At 38.2% G+C, this 21,437-nt stretch overlaps 1 protein-coding gene across 4 annotated transcripts in view; it reads right to left on the reverse strand.

The window, feature by feature from the left end:
• Positions 1–21,437, reverse strand: part of LOC132385391 (E3 ubiquitin-protein ligase pellino homolog 2) — a 153,372-nt gene that overhangs the window by 14,989 nt on the left and 116,946 nt on the right. For all 4 annotated transcript variants that reach the window (XM_059957448.1, XM_059957441.1, XM_059957445.1 and 1 more), the window contains 2 exons: positions 10,226–10,327; positions 1,385–1,582 (listed from right to left, as the gene is read on the reverse strand). In XM_059957448.1, coding sequence (XP_059813431.1) covers positions 1,385–1,582; positions 10,226–10,327 — 300 coding nt within the window. The remainder of the gene's footprint in view (positions 1–1,384; positions 1,583–10,225; positions 10,328–21,437) is intronic.

Genomic DNA, 21,437 nt, shown 5'->3' on the forward strand with positions numbered 1-21,437 from the left:
CATATACAACCCTGAGGTTCATTTTGTGGGCATACTCAATAAATCCAATAACCATAATAGAATAAATGAAAGATCGCAACCAGCCAATGTGCAAAAGACAACAAACTGTGCAAATACAAAAGAAAGGAAAAAAGAAATGAGCACATCTACATGAAATGCTGCTGTAGGAAAGCAGCATCCATCATCAGAGACTTCCAGCACCCAGATCATGCTCAATTCTCACTGCTACCATCAGGTAGAAAGTACAAATGCCTCAGGACTCACACCACCACCAAGTTGAAGAACAGTTGCTCCCCTCAACCATCAGACTCTTGAATAAAAGAAGCTAACTACACTCACTTGCCTCATCGCTGAAATATTCTTACAACCAATGATCTCACTTTAAGGCCTTTTTATATCGTTATCTTGTGTTCTCATTATTTATTGCTATTTATTTATATTTATATTTGCACAGTTTGTTGCCTTTTGCACTCCGGCTGATTTTTCATTAATCCTGTTCTATAGATCTGCTGTGAATGCATATAGGAAAATGAATCTCAGGATTGTATAGGGTAACATATATGTACTTTGATAACAGAATTTACTTTGAACTTTAAATATGCAATAAATATCAAGAACATGAGATGAAGAATTCTTGAAAGTGAGTCCAGAAGTTGTGGGAACAGTACAGTGATGGGCCAAGTGAAGCTGAGTAAAGTTATCCCCTCTGGTTCAAAAGCTTGATGGTTAAGGGACAATAATTGTTCCTTAACCTGGTGGTGTGAGTCCTGAGGCTTCTGTTTCAGATGGCAGCAGCGAAAAAAGAGCATGGTCTGGATGGCGGGAGTCCTTGATAATGGATGCTGCTTTCCTGTGACTGTGCTCCATGCAGAAATGCTCAATGGTGCAGAGGGCTTTACCCATGATGGACTGGGCTATATCAACTACCTACAAGAATATACAGTCATGTACCCTAAGATTTCTCTAATGCTCAACACTGTACAGCATCCTATTACTTATCATATGTATACCAGTTTTTGCCTTCTTGGCAAGTCTATCACTGATTTTCAAAAGAATTCAGTGAGTGAAGGTAGGACTGTTTTGGCCCACACATGCCACATGATCAATTTGCTCCAATCCTTACTACTACTCAGGGATTCATCACTCATCTCCAGGACTACTTCAGCCAGCAAATACAGCTATTGAATCTGGGGAAGGTAAGTTTGTCAGAACAGCAAGCAACAAGTCTAACTGGTGACTCCCACTTCAGGTTCATTGTACTTTTGATTGCTAAACAAGATATAATAATACTCAAATTACACCTCCAAACTATCTAACACACTAAACTTGCTCTTCGAGCTTTTAATCTGCTTTTAGATTTAACAAAACTTGCACATGTACTTACACCAAGAAATATGTTTTTTGATGAATCAAATCCGGCAGCATAAATCCTAGCAGTAAATGGTGCATTTCTATCACAAACTATTCTACACGCAAATCTGGAGATGGTGCTCTGAGTGATTTGTGTCTCATCATTACTCTGGCAGCCAGAAACAGTGTCTGTCACCACGAAGTCAATGGGATTCTCTGTAGACCTTCCAATCTGAGAAGAAAGCAAATACAAATAATGCTATGGCATTGTTGATTATGCAAAGAGAAGTCATTGCTACATGTACACAAGTATTTTCAAAAAATTAAATATATTTTCTCTATTTAGCATACAGTATTATGTATTAATGAAAATTTAAATAAAATAGGGATTATAATTACCAGTTAGATAATATTGAACATTAAAATTCATAGTTAACTTTTAAAACTCTTAGATTTAGATTCTAATTAAGAACTATGAGTAAATTTTAACTCCAAGTCATTCTCCTCAATACATGCTATCTGTTTAGTGGGCACATTTTCATAAATGCAATATAAATGTATTTCAACAATAATTTCTCTCATTATAGAATACAAATTTACTCTGATTATCCATTTTTTTCTACAAATGTATAAATCAAACAAAATTATGACATCTTGCCAATATAGCCTAAAATTAAATTATTAGTTATTCCAACTTCAGTTAGTTATTGTCTTTAAATGCTTATTCAGTCATATTTCAATGATTTCTGCCCCATCATCCTTCCTCAGTTCCTTCCAGACTCCCACTGTTCTTCGTTTAAACATTTTTCAACATCTTTCCACTTTCTTTTGCCAGTTAATTTTCATCTGCTTTCCACAAGTTATACACTTCTCAAACAAACAAAATAGGTCCTTCATCTACATCATCTAGTCTTCAAAATTTCATTCACCTCAATTCATACTTTTTCAGCTTCTCTTGTTCCAAAGAAACAATTCATCCTATTCATTCTTCCTACATAACTTTAATTCTCTAGTCGTAGATAAATCCTCTTCTATCTCTTCTAGTTTACTCAGAGCTATTTCTAGTACTACTATATCCCCTCTTGTAGTCTGGCAACAAGAAATACTGTATACAATGTTATCACAGATAATTGACAACCTCAAACATCAGGAACTACAGTTTTCACATGGTTTCTGGACTACTCTGAAATCCACAATAATTTGCAAATATGAAGAGACTCTAGTTTTCTTAGCATCTCTACTGTAAAAGAACAGGGGCAACACACAAAATGCTGAAGGAACTCAGTGGGTCAGGCAGCTTCTATGGAGGAAAATGGACATTCGATGTTTTGGGTCAAGGCCCAAAGAAAGAAAGAAAAAAGAAGGGGAGAAAACTAGTGCAAAAAGTTCAGAGTGAAACAAGAGCTGGCAATGAAAAGTGGATGATAGACAGGTGAATGAGGGGAAGTGTGAAAGATGCAAGAAGCTGGGAGGTGATAGGTGGAAGTGACAAATGGCCGAAGAAGATGGGCTCTGATAGAAGAAGATGGTGAATTATGGAATAAAGTTAAGGTTGTGAAGAGGGAAACTGGGGAGAGGAATATGTGGGTTATGGGCCAATCGAGAGAATAGGTCAAGGGAAAACAGAAGGACTGATGGGGCCCAAGGACAAGGAAAAAAGGACAAAGGAAAGTAGTTACAGAAAGTTAGAGAAATCGATGTTTATGCCATCATCGTATGGGAGACCACTAAGGCAGAATATGAAGGAAGTGCTATTCCTTTAATCTCTGTCTAGCCTCAACTTGGCAGTAAAGTAGGGCATAAACAGACATGTAGGCTTGGGAATACAAAGTGAAATTAAAATGGCTGGTCACCAGAAAATCCTAGCTGTTACAGTGGATGGAGAGAAGGTGCTGGGTGAAGCATTCCCCTAATCTGTATCGAGTCTCACTGATGTGGAAGACATTGCACCCAGTGCAATGACATTAATGGATTCAAATGTGAAGTACTGCCTCATCTAAAAGGACTGTTGAGGCAGGAGGTGTTTTGGGGGGGGGGGTGGTGGTAAGTGTAATACTTAGTGTATTTCAGGGATAAGTGCTTAGAGGGGGGATCAGTGGGGAGAGACAAATGGATAAAGAAGTCACAAAGACAGTGATCTGCCCATCACCAACACATAATTCCCACCGGTTCCCCTCCTCATTTACTTCCCTTTACTCCATAACCCAGTGTCCTTTCCTATTAGATCCCATCTCTTACAGCCCTTTGTCATTTCCTTCTATCAACTTCCAGCTTCTTACCATTTCCACACTCCCTCCCTTAATTACCTACCATCCCCAATTCATCCAGATCAACCTATTATCTGCCAGATCTTGCCCCATCCCTTCTCACCACCTTATACCAGTTATCGCTCCTCTTTCTTTCCAGTCCGATGAAGGCTCTTGACCTGAACCACTGACTGTCATTTACCTCCATCACTAGCTTTCTCCAGCATTTAGGGAATTGCTCAAATTTTCAACATTTGTAGTCTCTTGTGTCTCTAGAACAGGAAATCCAAGAACAATTAAATTTGAAACGAAAGACTTTCTTGGATTGAAAGCTCCTTCATACCATGAAGCTCTAAGGTCAAAGTCCAATAGAAATAATAGATGGTGGATACCAGCCACTCACAGATAAATATAACCTGTGTAAATTTTTTCAATGTTTTAACACCATCTATTGCTCAAACACCAAAGGGCTAACCCCAAGACACAGATGAACACATAACGACAGACAACACTGCTGGAAGGATCATCTCAAAAGAACTTCTCAACTGTGATTCACTCCTTGACGTGAGCGTTTGCCTCCAGCACACAACAAAATATGTGGTCAAGCATGCTGACATCCCTGACTGACAAATGTGAATAGGCTATAAGCAAACTAAAACACAAAAAGTCTTGAAAGCAGATTGCATCATTACTGAAATTTTAAAACATTTTGGAGAAGAATATCAGTCACTAATTCACAGTCTCAATTCCCGTGCCTGAGAGTAAAATGCACATGTTACAGAACTGCACAGATGCTAGATTTGTGACTATTTTCAAGAAAGGAGACAAATCATATTGTAATATCTAGTTGTTTGTCACTACATCCTCCCAAAAGACAAAGGGTTACTCTCTTAATCACATTGAGTATTCTGTCAATCTAGAAGCATCATGGACATAATTTTCATAATGCATCAACTCCAAGAGAAATGTTGGTAGTGACATACAAAGGGCATCATTGACCTCATAGAAGCCTTAAAATCTATCCATAGAGAGAGAGTCTGCAGCATGCTTCTAAAATTTGGCTATCAATTGGAATTCATGTCCATCTTATATTTGCTTCACAATGGCATGTAAGACACCCTCTTAATCAAATAAGCCATATCACGCAGATGAAAAACACGATTGTATCATCACCCAACATTTTTCTCAGTCTTTTTCACTGAAGCACAGCTAACTTAGAGAACAGATAGGAAACTGTTCAAACTAGTCCAGAATCAAGGTCATCCTAACTTCAGCCACTGAACTGTAGCTCAGAGATGATATTTAAATTTGTGATTGTTGAGAGGCTAAGTTCCAAATAGTTTTCAAGTCATTCTTTCAAAAATTTGAAAGATAGTTTTCAAGTCATTTGTTGAAAATTTTTAAAGAATGGGCCTTGTACCTAACATACGTAAAATGAAGCTCCTCTACCAATCTGCCTTCAACAATAACGATCCACAACAAGACCTTGGAAAACATTCCAATAAATTGTGAACCACCTCTTGCATTGATGCATACTTTGGCCATCCGAGGAAGAATATTTGAAGATCAGGACCTCAAATTTGGCACAAAACTCATAATCTGTCTGGAAAGTGGGATTCCCTGCCCTCGTGTATGATTTTTAGACATGGACTACCTATATCAGGCAATTTAAAGCAGTGGAGAGGTATCATCTACACATTCCTCTGGATTTATTGACAGGATAAAAGAATGACTATTCATTTCCTTTCCCCGTGCTAAGGTCCTAATTGCATTCAGTAATTGCCTCTGATAGACTGGCCACGCTGCTTTCGTTCCTAATAACAGAGTCCTGAAACAAGCATTGTATTCTGAGTATCATCACTGCAAGAAATCACCGAGATCTAGGAAGAGATTCTCAAAGCCTCCTTGGAAAAGTATACTAAGCCCACCAACATGTCAAAATCACTGCCTCTTAACTACATGACTGGTCAAAATGGCAAAGGACATTCAGCGTGGCATCTACTGAGTCCATCTGGCACAAATAGAAAAAACACATTATTCCTTTAATTACACATCTGCACACACCATCAAGTAAATCCTGCTACACCTGAGGCAGAGTCTACAGGATCCTCATTCAACAATTCCTCTGCTCCTCTACCCATCAAGGTATCTGACCATTTATCATTTTATTCTTGTTAGCCTTTCTAATTGCATTATTTATCACTTCTCTATACTAAATTATATTTCATTCTTTGTGGCCACCTAACCAGTCACGATATTTTCTTTTAAACAGAACTAGCAACCGCTGTATTAATTTTAGTATCATTTGATATTTCTTCACCGCAATCCCCATTTTAAGCTACAGTCATTATTATATCACAAACACAAGGAACCAAGTACCATACACTTCAAAATCCCAATGCTAATGCTATAAATCTCTAAACTCCTTATAACTGTTATCCTTTGCTTTCTTCTACTGTGCTCATTGTTAATCAAACTTGATAATTTCCTTTTGATCCCCTGAACTTCTTTGGATCACTCCACCATTGAGGATTTTGTCAAATATCTTCCTAAAATTCATACGAACTATCAGTTGCACTTTGCTATTCATCTTCCTCTCTACCTCAAAATATTCTGTCATTAGTCAAACATAACCATTACTTAATAATTCCAAGTTTACTGTCCTTTTGTTAAGCTGTGTCTCTCTAACTGCTCATTTATACTGTTTCTGAGAAATGTTTCTAAGAATTTGTCCAACAATGTTGGGCTGACCAGCCTATAATTACTTCATTACTCCCTTATGAAATAACTGCACCATTTAAGCCATCTTCCAGACTTCCATCATATAACTAAAGAGGAATGGAAAATGATCATTAAAAGCTGTGTTATTTTCTCTATAGTTTCTTTTAAGAACTTGGCACTTTTCTACCTAACATTCTTTTCTCTCTCTTCTTTTCCAATACTTTATATTCTTTCTCTTAATTCTTCTCCCATGAAGACAGGTACAATTTCCCATTTTGGTATCTAACTGCATCTACTATTTCAATTGTTAGCCATTTTCAAGTATTATTAAAAACTTAGTATTGTCTTAATTTAATCTGCCAATGTATTTTTTTCAACGCACCACTTTGCCTTACTAATTTTCTTTTAGCTCACCTCTGCACTGTTTATAATACTCTAGGTTTTCTATAGTGCTTATCTTTTGATATTTGTCATGAGCTTTCTTTTTTTTCTATATCTTATTCTATTCTGTTTGTTCCCTGACATCAATAAGGTTTATGTTTTGGAGCACACTTCTTTAAATAAGAAATTATTGAGTCTGGGATATATCCATTCTACTGATAACCTATTTATTTTGAACCCTTAAAATCTCCTTCTCCTAACACTGATTTGCATTTTGAGAAAATCTGCAGATGCTGGAAACCCAAGCAACACACATACACACACGTCAGTCCAGATGAAGGATCTTGCTCTGAAATATCGATAGTTTATTCTTTTTCACAGATGCTGCCTCGCCAGCTGAGTTCCTCCAGCATTTTGTGTCTGGTGCCTTGATTTACTTCTAAGGCACTCTTTTGTTCTTTTTGCTAAATCTAATGTTAGGCTTGCGCTAAGTTAAAACCTTGGCTCACAGTCCACCTTTATCTTACTCACAAACTCTGCAAATCTAATTGGTTTATGATCATTGCCTACAAAACACTCTCCTCCCGATAACTTTATAATTGCCCAGGTTCATTCCTGAAAATTAAATTATTATATCCCTTTACCCCCCCTCCAACTCCACAAATCTAAGCATGCTTTATCTTGATAAAAAAGGTCTCCTCGATGGATATTAAGACCAACTCTACACCTTCTAAACCTTGTACTGTCACTGCTACTACCTCAGTTCACATTAGGAGTTGAAAGTTACAGTTCACAGAAAGCCATAAATTTTCTTATATTTCTCTACCTGATTGTTTGGGGCTATCAGCATCATAAATGGTTCCTCAGTTCAACCTATATGACGTTGATCTTCTAGCTCATCACCCTGTTCACAAATATACTACTATAAGTCTTCCCTTTTAATCACTCCAAAAACCTTGTAAGTGGAAATGCTGAGCTAACATTCTTGCCCAACCTTAGGTTGTATTTCAGAAATAGCCATATATCTCAGGTTACTACAGGAAGCAAGGAAAGAGATTGGTGCACCACTACCGATGATCTTTGTACCTTCATTGGCCACAGGAGTAGTACCAGAAAAGTGGATGATGGTAAATGTTATTTCTTTGTTCAAGAAAATTAATAAGAATAATCCTTGGAATTATAGACCAGTGAGTCATGCAGCAGTAGTGGTCAAACTAATGGAGATGATTTTTAGAGAAAGAGTTTACAAGCATTTGCAGAAGCATAGTCTGATTAAGGAGAGTCAGCATAACTTTGTGAGGGGTAAGTAGTGCCTCACAAGACTAACTGACCTTTTCAAGGAAGTGACAAAACAAATTGATGAAGGCAAAGCTGTGGATGTTGTGTATGTGAATTTTAGTAAAGTGTTCCACAAGGAACACCATGTTAGAACCTCATTAAGAAAGTCAGGAAGCACGGGATCCAGAGAAACCTGATTGTGTGGATTCTGAGTTGGCTTGGTTATAGAAAGCAAAGGACGGTAGTAGATGGAGAGTATTCTGCCTAGACGTTGATGACTAGTGGTGTTCTGCAGGGGTCTGTTCTGGGACCCCACTCTTCATGATTTTTAAAACATGAAAAGTGGCAAGGCAGCTCAGTAAGTTTGCAGGCAACATGAAGGTTAGTGGAGTTTGGATAGTATAGAAGGTTGTCGAAAGTTATAGTGGGATATTGACAGGCTGGAGATCTGGCAGATGAGGTTCAATCAAGAAAAGTGTGAAATGCTTCAGTTTCAAAGGTTGAAATTGATCAGAATCAGAATTAATATCACTGACATATGTCGTCAATAAGGTATAAATTACAATCAAGTTAACTTACATAAGTAGTACAATAAAAAGAGCCCAAAAATAGTGAGGTAGTGCTCATGGGTTGGTTCAGTTCATTAAGAAATCTGATGGCAAAGAAGAAGCTGTTCCTAAAACATTGGATGCAAGTTGATCAGCTGGTTAAGAAAGTGTATGGTTTGTTGGTCTTCATTCATTGGAGGAACTGAGTTCAAGAGCAGCAAGGTAATGTTGCAACTCTATAAAACCCCTGGTTACAACATACTTGGGATATTGTAGTTGTCCCATTTTCAGAAAGGACATGGAAGCTTTTGAGAGGGTGGAGAGGAGCTTTACCTCAACACTGCCCAGAGAGCTAGTCCAGGCAGCATGAGGATAGATTGACTGAGCTACAGCTTTTCTCTTTAGAGTGAAGGAGGATGAGGGGTGACTTGATAGAGGTGTACAAGATGTTAAGAGGCATAGATCAAGTGGATAGCCAGAGAAATTTTCCCAGAGCAGAACAGGCTAATACAAGGGGACAAAATTTTAAGACGATTGGACTAAAGTATAGGGGGGATGTCACAGGTAAGTATTTTACACAGAGATGGTTGAGTGTGTGGAACACCCTGCCAGGAATAGTGGTAGACCCAGGGTAACTTAATAAACTCTTAGATAGGCACATGGATGATAGAAAAATGTAGAACTCTGTACAAGGGAAGAATTACATCATAAAGTAGTTTAAAAGGTCGGCACATCATCATGGGCCAAAGGGTTCTGACTGTACTATAATCTTCTATGTTCTATTTATTGTTCTATTAACATAATCACTAGCCATTCTATTCTGGCACCAATGAGACAACATATGATTCATGAATTACATCCATTTAATATTGGAAATGGTGCATCAAAGATTCACAAGAATATCACCTGGTCTGGAGGACATGAATTATGGATGTAACAGTTGACAGATAACTTCACATAGGTTTATAAAATAATCTGGGGGGCATAGATACAGTGAATGGACTCAATCTTTATCCCAAGGTGAGAGAATCTGAAATTAAAAGGTAGGTGCTAACATGAGAGAGGAACAACTTAAAGGGGACTGGTGGGAAACAATTTCACATAGAGAGTGGTGGGTATATTAAGTGCTAGAGTCAGGTACATTTACAATATTTACAAAGCATGAATAGGAAAGATTTAGAAGGACATGGGCCAAATGCAGGCAAATGGGACCAGTTCGTCCTGATTCCATTCTGTATAACTCTATGATACATCCATGTTAAATGATCATCCCCTCTAATATGCCTGCATTACCCACCTGTTCTTCCTGGTTTAGCTAGTGAACACCTTTTTAATCAGAAGCTTAACCTGGGGAGACTACTTCCTGAAACTTAAGTATATATACTATAATGATACCAACCAGGCCAATACAGGAGAGTTACATATTAACAAATTTACAATCACTGTTCTTAATATTTTATTTGACAAGGGAGATGAAAGACTAATTTGCATACTAGAAAGATAAATGGACTTAAGTGTTTCTATAATAGAAACACTTAACTATATGATAGAAGTTGCACATCAACTCAAGAGCAAATGAATTCACCAAAATAAACTGAAGAGAATTTTCACTCTGTTGGATTACAACATAAAGTTTCCATACATTTGCTTTTAGGAATCTAATGATCATGTAAATTATCTTACTACAATATGTAATCTCACCTGAAACATGTCCATATCTTTGTCATGGGTATATTCTACCACCACAGTTTGGTTTCTGGATAATGTATATGAGATGCTATGTTGCCCTTTACAATTGATTACCTGTAAAACAGTAAACAGATAACGAGAATAACTTTCACTGAATTTGCCACTGGCTTTCAGCAGTGTGGGTACTGTAATAGTAATAAGCCATTATACACATTACTTTTGTAAATCCATATCATGAGCAAAAACTAAACAATTTTAGATGGTTTAAATTGCAAAATAAAAAGGGTATGTTAAATAAAATGTGCTTTCAATACATAAAAGCTCCCATGAAAAATGTTTAAAACTATTTATAATGTTCAAATACAACTGATCAAGAAGGACAGAGATTTTAACTAAAACACATCTTAAAGGCTTGAAATTACATTATACTTTCTGTATCACCTTGTTTCAACACCATTTCTTGTACATTTACTTTCTTCATTTTCAAAGCACAGATAAGTCACTTGACAACTTACATATTTTAATAAGCTGGAGTAGCTTTGTGGGAAATGATATATCTAATAACTTGATTGCTTCGTAAAGTTACTTATGAAATCAGATTCTATCGTTTTTCAAGGACGAAAAAATCTTAGTGAATATAAGTGGGAATAAAAAAGATCTTCAGCATGATATCTAATTATTGATCTACTTACCTGAGGGGATGATTTTCTTCATCTGCTCCTCTGATTTTTCTACCTATCAGATACCCTCATCATCTATTTGACCCATGCTCCATAGAAATCAGTCCCTCCTTTCCCAACTGCTCCTTATAAGTGAAAACCTTTCATTATTTAGTGTCATGGAGCAGTACAGCACAGAAACAGGCCCTTTGGCCCATCCAGTCCATGCCAAACGTAATGAAGCATCCTCTGTGTCTCAAGAACATTATTTAATTTTCCTACATTGTAGGTACAGGAAGTTCCCAGGTCACAACAGGTTCCATTCCAGTGAGTAGTTCATAACATGGAGTATCATCAAGTTGGTAGTGAACAAAAATAGTGTGTGGAAGAGGATCACAGAATATATGATGAGAGAGTGAGGGACATGGGAAGAATGCCCCCCCCCAGCCAGGCTCACTGACATAGTGAGAAAACATGGGTCAGATCAGTGCTCCCAGTTCTAAGCAGACGGAAATACCATATTCCCACCCAGCCAAAGATGCCTGCAGCTATGGAGCAGCCAGAAAATCCATCCCTATCCATCCTACCAGTCTCCTAAATGCTTGTTCGTATGTATGGGATGTCCAAATGTCAGGTATTCATAACTCTAGTGACAGCAATTACATTTTTAAAATACATAAAATTACACATTTTACCACAAAAAATAGGAAGGGACTATTTAGAAAATGGCAGAGTTCTAAAGGCTGTGCAGCAATACTGGAACTTGGAGTACAAGTAAAATAAGTAATTGAAAACACCAGGAAATGTTGAAAAAGTGATTACTAAAGCACAGTGAGTTCTGGACTCATAATAGGTGTGGAGTACGAAGGTACAGAGGCCACACTGAATTCAGTTGTACTCACTAGTCATTCAGAAGGACATGAAAGTCCTAGAGAGGGTACATTAGAGGTTTACTGCAATGGTTCTAGGGATGAAGGATTTCAGTTACAATGTTTTATTAGAATAGATGAAGAAAAATGATTTGGAACTAAGACTGATAGAATAGAGTAAATCAAAGCGGTAATAAAATAAGTGGATGGACATTTCATGGAAATAATCTGCTGGGCTACAGGAACAGAGCTGGTGTTGATAGACTATTTTACAAGAATACACTAAGTGTTTGATAGGGTAAATTGTTTTCCTTTTTCCACATAATGATTCTGTGAGAAAAGATTCTGAGAACTTCCACTTCAATGCACATCTCTGCACACCCACAGCTCTCATAACCCTCAGTTGTCATTGGTGGCTATTGCAGATTTATCAGTTTTCATATCACTGAAAATAAACTATGTTGCTTCTACCTTTGTTCTGTTCTCTCCCTCTACAATTTGGTCTAATAAACCATTAATCTTTCTTAGTTAATTATGTCTTGACCAACTATATGGCCATTTTCTGCAATATTTGCTTCACCATTTATAGTGCAGAATGTAAATAATTATTTCTCCATGTCAATAACTTTTCAATTCAAGCAAGACCAACTGTAAGCACTTTGTCCACCTGGATTTCTTCCCGGTACTCAGCTTTGTGAATTTCTCAAATAAGTACCATGGGATCTTTCTTCCAAGTTTTCAATACCCAAGCTCAGGTGTTAAACTACTTTTAAACCAAGTACATTTATATACTAATTCACATTTAGTTAGAGCACCTGCACTATAACTCCCGGCAATCATAGAATTATTTTTCACTTTCCATCAGATCAATTATTCAATTATGGATGTAATAGGAAAGCGACAAGGACAGGACAGTGTAACACTTTAATAAGACCTTAAAAAAATTGATGCAATGATGTAAAAATGTACAGGCTTGGTAAAAGCCTGACAAGCAGTTGATTTTGAACTCAAACCGAAAGGAAGAGTACAAAGTCTCACATTAATGAATATAGTCTGAATGACAAGCAGTAAAAGAAGAATAATAGAGCCAAGGTGCAGAAATGCTACCTACTTCAATTAAAGACTTAATTTGCCCAGTGCTGAGACACTTAAATTTTTTGTATGTTTCAGGCAATACAACCCAAAGGATCAATAATAATGTTGTACAGTATGATTAATGATAAACTATGCAGCCACTTTATTTGATATATTTGAGAAGCAGAATAAGGACAAACGAAGACAATGTTGTCACATATTTCCTTCCTACCTGGGGAATTGTGGTGTAAGGGAGATACACATCTGTTTTGAGCCTTTCTATTTCAAAAGTTACAATTGCTGAACGCATAATAGAGTAGCAAATCATTTTCCTAAACCAGCAAGGGAATTTAATCATGTAAATTATCCAGCGGCAAGCAACATGAGAATTATAATGAGGTGGGAATTCGCACAACAGTTTGCACTCTTTGGAAATTATCGATTTAATCTGACGGATCATTTTCATATTAAAGTCATAAAATGGTCCACTGAGAGAGGCAGTTTTCACCATAGTCAAGCATCAGTATCAGTAAATATGTACGTGTTGAGCCCTGTAGAACCCCTCTGGCCAATAACAATGCACCAGCAACAAAGGTTAAGAACTCCTGAGGCAGATGTGACAATATGTTTGATACTAAAGGAGCAGTATTGTTACAGATCAACAAATGTGTTCTCTTTATGAAAAATCCCACAAGCATTACCTTCAAGACTCTAAATAGTTATATGGTCTCCAACATACTTTACTTTTGTGAAAAAAAACTACATAGTTTTGAGCAGGGACATTTGGATTTCATACTTGCTGTAAAAGGATTGAGTATGTATGTGAAAAATAGCTCTCTTGTTAAAAATGAGTATTTATAATCAAATATATATAACCAGGCAACACTTAAAATGAGATCCACCAGAAGTTTTGTTATTCATAAAGTAGGTATACTTTTTATAGGAAGTATACTTATAGCATTAAAATCCACGATCTTTACAAGCCTTTGAACCAACTGAGTGTCCTTATTACTCAAGTTTAGAATGCCAGAAAAAGATATGCAAAAACAGTACTGTAACAGATTGCAATGAGGAAAAATAGGTGAAAAAATGCCATATCACCCTCACTCATCAAGAAACACATAATCACGACACCACAGGCCATTAAGCCCATCCTCTATGCCAACTGTGTGGCTAAGCACATCTCCAATGCCATACTTAAGTTTGGCCAAAGTGGCGTCACAACAACAAACACCTCTCAATGTCAGCAAGACCAAGGAGCTGATTATTGATTTCAGGAGGAGGAAACTGGAGGTTTATGGCGCAGTGCTCATCGGGGGAATCAGATGTGAAGAGGGTCAGTAATTTTAAATTCCTTGGTGTTATTATTTCAGAAAACATATCCTGGGCCCAGCATTTAAGTGCAATTACGAAGAAAGCACAGCAGCACCTTTACCTCCTTATCAGTTTGTGAAGATTCAGCATGATATTTAATATTTCGACGAACTTCTGTAGATGTGTGGAGGAGAATATATTGACTGGTTGTATCACAGCTTGGCATGGAAATACCAATGCCCTTGAATCAGAATAAATAGTTTAATTTAAAAAGTAATGAGGTAGTGTTCATGGGTTCAATGTCCATTCATAAATCAGATGGCAGAGGGGAAGGAAGAAGCTGTTCCAGAATCATTGGATGGAGAAACATAGAAAACCTACAGCACAATACAGGTCCTTCAGCCCACAATGCTATACCAAACATGTACTTACTTAGAAATTACCTACGGTTACCCATAGCCCTCTATTTTTCTAAGCTCCATGTAGCTATCCAGGAGTCTCTTAAAAGACCTTATCGTATCCGCCTCCACCACCACTGCCGGTATAGCCTATTCCACACACTCACCACTCTCTGCGTAAAAAACCTACCCCTGACATCTCCGCTGTAACTACTTCCAAGCACCTTAAAACTGTGTCCTCTCATGTTACCCATTTCAGCCCTGGGAAAAAGCCTCTGACTAACAACACGATCAAAGCCTCTCATCATCTTATACACCTCTATCAGGTCACCTCTCATCCTCCTCTGCTCCAAAGAAAAAAGGCTGAGTTCATTCAACCTATTCTCATAGGGCATGCTCCCCAATCCAGGCAACATCCTTGAAAATCTGCTCTGCACCCTTTCTATAGATTCCACATCCTTCCTATAGTGAGATGACCAGAAATGAGCTCAGTACTCCAAGTGGGGTCTGACCAGGGTCCTATATAGCTGTAACATTACCTCTCGGCTCTTAAACTCAATCCCACTGTTGACTCGGACCCTAAGATCCTTCTAATCCTCCACGTTGTCAAGAATCTTATCATTAATACTACATTCTGTCATCATAGTTGATCTATCAAAATGATCCACCTTACATCTGCCACTTCTCCACCCAATTTTGCATTCTACTGATGTCCCACTGTAACCTCTGACAGCCCTCCACACTATCCACAACACCCCCAACCTTTGTGTCATCATCAAATTTATTAACCCATCCCTCCAGTTCCTCATCCAGATCATTAATAAAAATCACGAAGAGGTCCCAAAACAGATCCCTGAGGCACACCACTGCAGAATATAACCTGTCTACAACCACTCTTTGCCTTCTGTGAGCAAGCCAATTTTTGATCCACAAAGCAAGGTCCCCTTGGATCCCATGCCTCCTTACTTTCACAATAAGCCTGGCATGGGGTACCTTATCAAATGCCTTGCTGAAATCCATATACACTACATCTACTACTCTAACTTCGTCAATGTGTTTAGCCACATCCTCAAAAAATTCAATCAGGCTCGTAAGGCACGACCTGCCTTTGACAAAGCCATGCTGACTATTCCTAATCATATTATGCCTCTCCAAATGTTCATTAATCCAGGCTCTCAGGATCTTTTCCATCAACTTACCAACCACTGAAGTAAGACTCACTGGACTATAATTTCCTGGGCTATCTGTACTCCCTTTCTTGAATAAGGTTACAACATCTACAACCCTCCAATCCTCCAGAACCTCTCCCGTCCTCATTGATGATGCAAAGATCATTGCCAGAGGCTTAGCAATCTCCTCCCTCACCTCCCACAGTAGCCTGGAGTACATCTCATCCAGTCCCAGAAACTTACCCAACTTGATGTTTTCTAAAAGCTCCAGCACATCCTCTTTCTTAATGTCCATACGCTCATGCTTTTCAGTCCACTGTAAGTCATCCCTGCAATCACCAAGATCCTTTTCCGTAGTGAATACTGAAGCAAAGTAATCATTAAGTACCTCTGCTATCTCCTCCAGTTGGTTCCATGCACACTTTTCCACTGTCAAACTTGATTGGTCCTATTCTATCACGTCTTATCCTCTTGCTATTCACATACTTGCAGAATGCCTTGGGGTTTTCCTTAATCCTGCCCAACAAGGCCTTCTTATGGCCCCTTCTGGCTCTCCTAATTTCATTCTTAAATTTCCTCCTGCTAGCCTTATAATCTTCTAGATCTCTATCATTACCTAGTTTTTGAACCTTTCCTAAGCTTTTCTTTTCTTTTTGACTAGATTTTCAACAGCCTTTGTAAACCATGGTTCCTGTACCCTACCATCCTTTCCCTGTCTCATTGCAACATACCTATGCTGACCACCACACAAATATCCCCTGAACATTTGCCACATTTCTGCCGTACATTTCCCTGAGAACATCTGTTCCCAATTTATGCTTCCAACTTCCTGCCTGATAGCTTCATATTTCCCCTTACTCCATTTAAACACTTTCCTAACTTGTCTGTTCCTATCCCTCTCCAATGCTATGGTAAAGGAGATAAAATTGTGATCACTATCTCCAAAATACTCTCTCACTGAGAGACTTCTATACCTCCTTCCTGATGGTAGCAATGAGAAGAATGCATGTTCAGGATGGTAGGGTGTTTTTAATGAGTTGTTGCCTCACTGCTGTTTGTGCATGTGAGGGGGGAGCTGGGGGGGGGGGGGGCTTTGGGGTTCTAACGTTTAACTGTCATTCATTCTTTGGGGCACTCCTCTGATTTCATAGATGTTTATGGAGAAAAAGAATTTCAGGACGTTGTATACATTTCTCTGACATTAAATGTACCTATTGAACCTACTAATGATGGACACTGTCTTTTTGAGGCATTACTCCTTGAAGATGTCTTGGATACTATCAAACTAGGGCCCATGATGGAGCTGACTAATTGTACAACTCTCTGCAGCTTACTTTGATGATATGCAGTAGATCTCCCCACCCCCAATACCAGATGGTAATGCAGCCTGTCACTTGAATGGAAGTATGGATGTATTCTTCATGGTGCCTGAATGGAAATTCCTTAAAATAGTAGATACATCCCAGTCCATCACGAATAAAGCCCACCCTTCCACTGAACACAACTATAGGGAGCGCTATTGCAGGAAAGTAGCATCCATCATCAGGGACCCACACCACCCAGGTCATGCTCACTTCTTGCTGCCACCATCAGAAAGAATGTACAGGAACCTTTGGATTCACACTACCAGGTTGAAGAACAGCTATTACCCTTAACCATCATTGCTGTTGAGCCAGTGGGAATAACTTCATTCGACTTCACTTGGCCCATTACTGACCTTTTCCTAAAACTTATAGATTCACTTTCAAGGACGCTTCATCTCATGTTCTTGCTATCTATGGCTTATTTATTTATTATTAATTTTTTGCTCTTTTGTATTTGCATAGTTTGTTGTATTTTTGCTCATTGGTTGTTTGCTGCCCTTTTGGGTACCGTCTTTCATTGCTTCTATTACGGTTCTTGGATTTACTAAGATGGCCCACAAGAAATGAATCTCAGGACTACATATGGTGACATATATGTACATTGAACTTTGAAAGACCAGTTCAATTGTCTCACTTGCCTGTTTTTTTCTCAAGACCTGTAATTGTTTTCTTTTCAAGTCTCCAACTCCCTTTTAAAATAACTATCAGAATCTATCTCCAATGTACTAAATGGCATCTTTTTCCCCTTGTTAGCATTACTGTTATTATTAAAACAGGGCCATTACTGGAATGGGACAAGAAAGATACAAATCAGTGGCAACTGGAAAGAGCAAATACAGCTTAAAGTGAAGGGGAAAATGTACTGTAACAAAAGAACAGTCTTTTGGAAGGAAAACAGTGCAGTTAAGGATAGTTCAATGTGATGGAGAACTATGACAAAATGCAACTTCAGCTTAGAGTAAATATGACAATAAGAATGCCAGCAGAAACTTTGAGACAACAGATCAGAACACCAGCTAGTGCTCTTTATGAGCTATAAAACAGCAACTGCTCATAATGAGACTAAATCTGAAGCAGACCTCACTGCAATATGGAATTTATCTTTTTAATGAAATTTATGTAGGAATTTTGACAATAAATGTTAACTCTGTTTCATTTTCCAAGGTGCTGCCTGATCTGCTGAGTGAGCAATTTCTGTTTGTAACAAATATTGCCTTGGTGGAGGAAATGATCCAAGAACTTTTTGTAGCTGTCATAGATGAAGCAATTAACTTGACTGATAATAGGCCAAACTACTGGAACTAGAGATCTAAATGAGTCTGGAAGTTGAGGCCCAAAGATCAAACCCATGATTGATGAGTCCTTGGGTTGATACACAGATGTTGGCAGAATCCAGAAGTAGCAGCCTGAAAATCAAAGACCGAAGCCAGCAAGCCCAAAAGGGTCAGGAGGACCGATTATCCCCCAGGTCACCAGGCAGTTGGAGGACTGGGTGTGCCCAGAGAACAGCGAAGTTCAAAGTTGGAGGCTCAATGTCTGTAAATCTAAGAGTCCAGGGCCAAAAACTGGAGGAATAGAGATGGCCTGTCCTGGGGTTGGAGGTCTGCCTGTCTGGGTGTGTGGGATAAATGGGCTTGCTTTGTTGGTGTCGTTATAGCTGCTTGTGTTGTTCTGCTGAACACTGTAGGCATGCTATATTGGTGCTAGAATACCCCCCAGCACTACCTTAGGTATGTAGTTATCATACACATTTCACTGTATGTTTTGATGTATATGTGATAAGTAATTCTGAATCTGAAATCATGCTGAATATACCTAGCAGTTCTCAAGGAACTATCAATAATTCCTATTAAACTAGATACCAACATCTTTACTTGACCAAATAGTATACAGAAAAAAAATGCACTTGCTCTGAAACATTTCAGAAATCACGTGAATCAGAAGGAAGTGCCTTAAAAATAACTTTGAAGTAATAAATTAAGGAGTCCCATATTTTAATCTGCTTATGTTGACAGTAAATTCACAATGAAGCAAATTTACTGAAACTGTTTTCACTATAAAAAATACACAAAATCTCAGTTCATTAATTGAAAACACAGCAGTTAACAATTCCTCATTGCCCAAGAGACACCATTAAACTAAAGTACTAAGAAGAAGCATCTCTACTGACACCTAAGATGTATTCTTCAATAAAATCAACAGACTGGAATTTGTGGTTGTCATTGTGGTGAACCTCTCAGAATTCATTACTTTGTGAAAGTGACTGCAGTGTGATGTAAAACAGAAACTCAGAAGCCAGTATTCCTCCAAGTGCACTGTTGCAGTCCTAATCATTAGATGTAGAATCAGCAATTTCAAAATTCAAAGTTCAGAATAAGTTTATTATCAAAGTACATATATGTCACCATATACTGCCCTTAAGATTCATTTTCTTGCAGGGACTTAAAGAAATACAGAAGTGTTGATGAAAAACTAAACTGACAACATTCAATGTGCAAAAGAGGACAAATCATGCCAATAATAAATGCAAAAAAAGTTTTAAAAAACTAAGAACATAAGTTGTACGGTCCTTGAAAGGGAGTCTATAGGTTGTGGAGTCAGTTCATCGTTAAATTGATTGTAGTTATCATGATTGAAGGATAATAGCCATGTGATGGTGTGAGACCTAAAGCTCCTATACCTCCTGCCCAATGTAGTAATGAGAAGAGAGCATGGTCTGGATGATGGGATTCCTTGATGATTGATGTTGCTTTCTTGTGGTAGTGCTCCTTGTAAACATGCTCGATAATAGGGAGGGCATTGCTTGTGATGGACTTAGCTGTGCCCATCATTTTTTGTAGACTTTTCCAGTACTGGGCATTGGTGTTTCCACACCACTCTGTGATGCAACCAGTTATGATACTCTCCACCCTGCATCTATATGATATGACTGTTAACATTTTATTCTCTACATTCTCTGTAAAAGCCAGTGAAAATGTTATAAACACTATGTTACACTTGTTGGCATATTGGGATATAATTACTGAGATAAAACAGAAAACGCTGGAAATATTTAGCAGGGCAGACAATATCTCTGAAGAAACAAATTATACCTTTCAAGTTATCGAAAGCAGTAAATATCAGAATAAAACAGCACAAAGTTACAGAGAAAGGCAGGAAAGGTAGAGACAATATGGATAATTCTTTGTATCAAAACTTGTCAGAAACCTCCTCATATCATTTTCCAGTGATGAGTGTTTACATGTTGCTTTTTGCTCCCAAGCAATATTTAAAGGTTTTATCATCATTTCTATTACTTTCCAGTTTCCTTTCATTTTCACATGATCCAACTTTTCCCTTTTCTTTCACAAGTTTTGATCAATATTTTGGGGAATAGCTTAGCAAACAGGACCTCCTGAGTAATGGAAGATGAAGCTCACGGAAATCTGTCTTTACCCAAATTCTCTCATAATTTTTTAAATGAGTGAAACAAGAGGACAGATCTCAGCAGATAGCTACATTTCCCTACAGAAATCACCAGCCCATCTCTTCATCCAGAGAGAATACTGTGGCCCATGGACGCCAAGTTAGTCATCTTCATTGAGTTAACTAACCCATGATAGGAAGGAATAGGTTGAAGTACTCAGACCTGGCAGCTGAGAGTAAGGAAACTGGCTGAAGGACCATCAGGTAGGATACCACGGCTTCATCAGCACATCAACGACAAGGTTACTCTGTGATATGGCAGTGAGGCTCAGGAGGGCCACCAGAAATTTGGCTGAAGAGGGAGAAAAGGGCAGCTTTTGGCTGTGGCTGAAGAGGAAGAACAGAAATTGGGGGACCGACTAACCCCATTGAAAGGTGCAGGGGTGGCAGGGAGACATCCCTGCCACTACTCCACCACCAGGAGATGTACCAGGGCTAAGGGAGTAAAACATCAATGAATGGTGGTCCCTGGTTGCTGATGACCTTGCAGCTGATCTAAGGGCACTGTTGGAGGTGCGACGGTCAGCAGTGCCAAGCTGGAAACAACATCTTCCTGTAAATCTCATTGAAAGAACTTTTCAAAATAGGAAAGTTAGTTACAGAAAAGCTTCACAGACTATGAAATAGGAGTACCAGTTATTTAATTCAAAACACAACCAGTCTTCAAAAAATGATATCATGTAACATCCCTACAGTAATCAAGCAGACTATATCCTTCTAAGAGGACCATTTAAGAAATATGACTTAGAAACTGACAATGTATTCTCTTCTAATGACACTTGTAAAATATTTCATTCAAACTAATGCAACACCCATTGATACTTTAAGGCCATTAAAACTTGCCACTGAATATTGGACATTGTGATTCGGTACCACATAATCACACAGAGGAAGGCAACAGATAACGACATC

Source organism: Hypanus sabinus, chromosome 2, assembly GCF_030144855.1.
Source record: "Hypanus sabinus isolate sHypSab1 chromosome 2, sHypSab1.hap1, whole genome shotgun sequence".
NCBI lineage: Eukaryota > Metazoa > Chordata > Chondrichthyes > Myliobatiformes > Dasyatidae > Hypanus > Hypanus sabinus.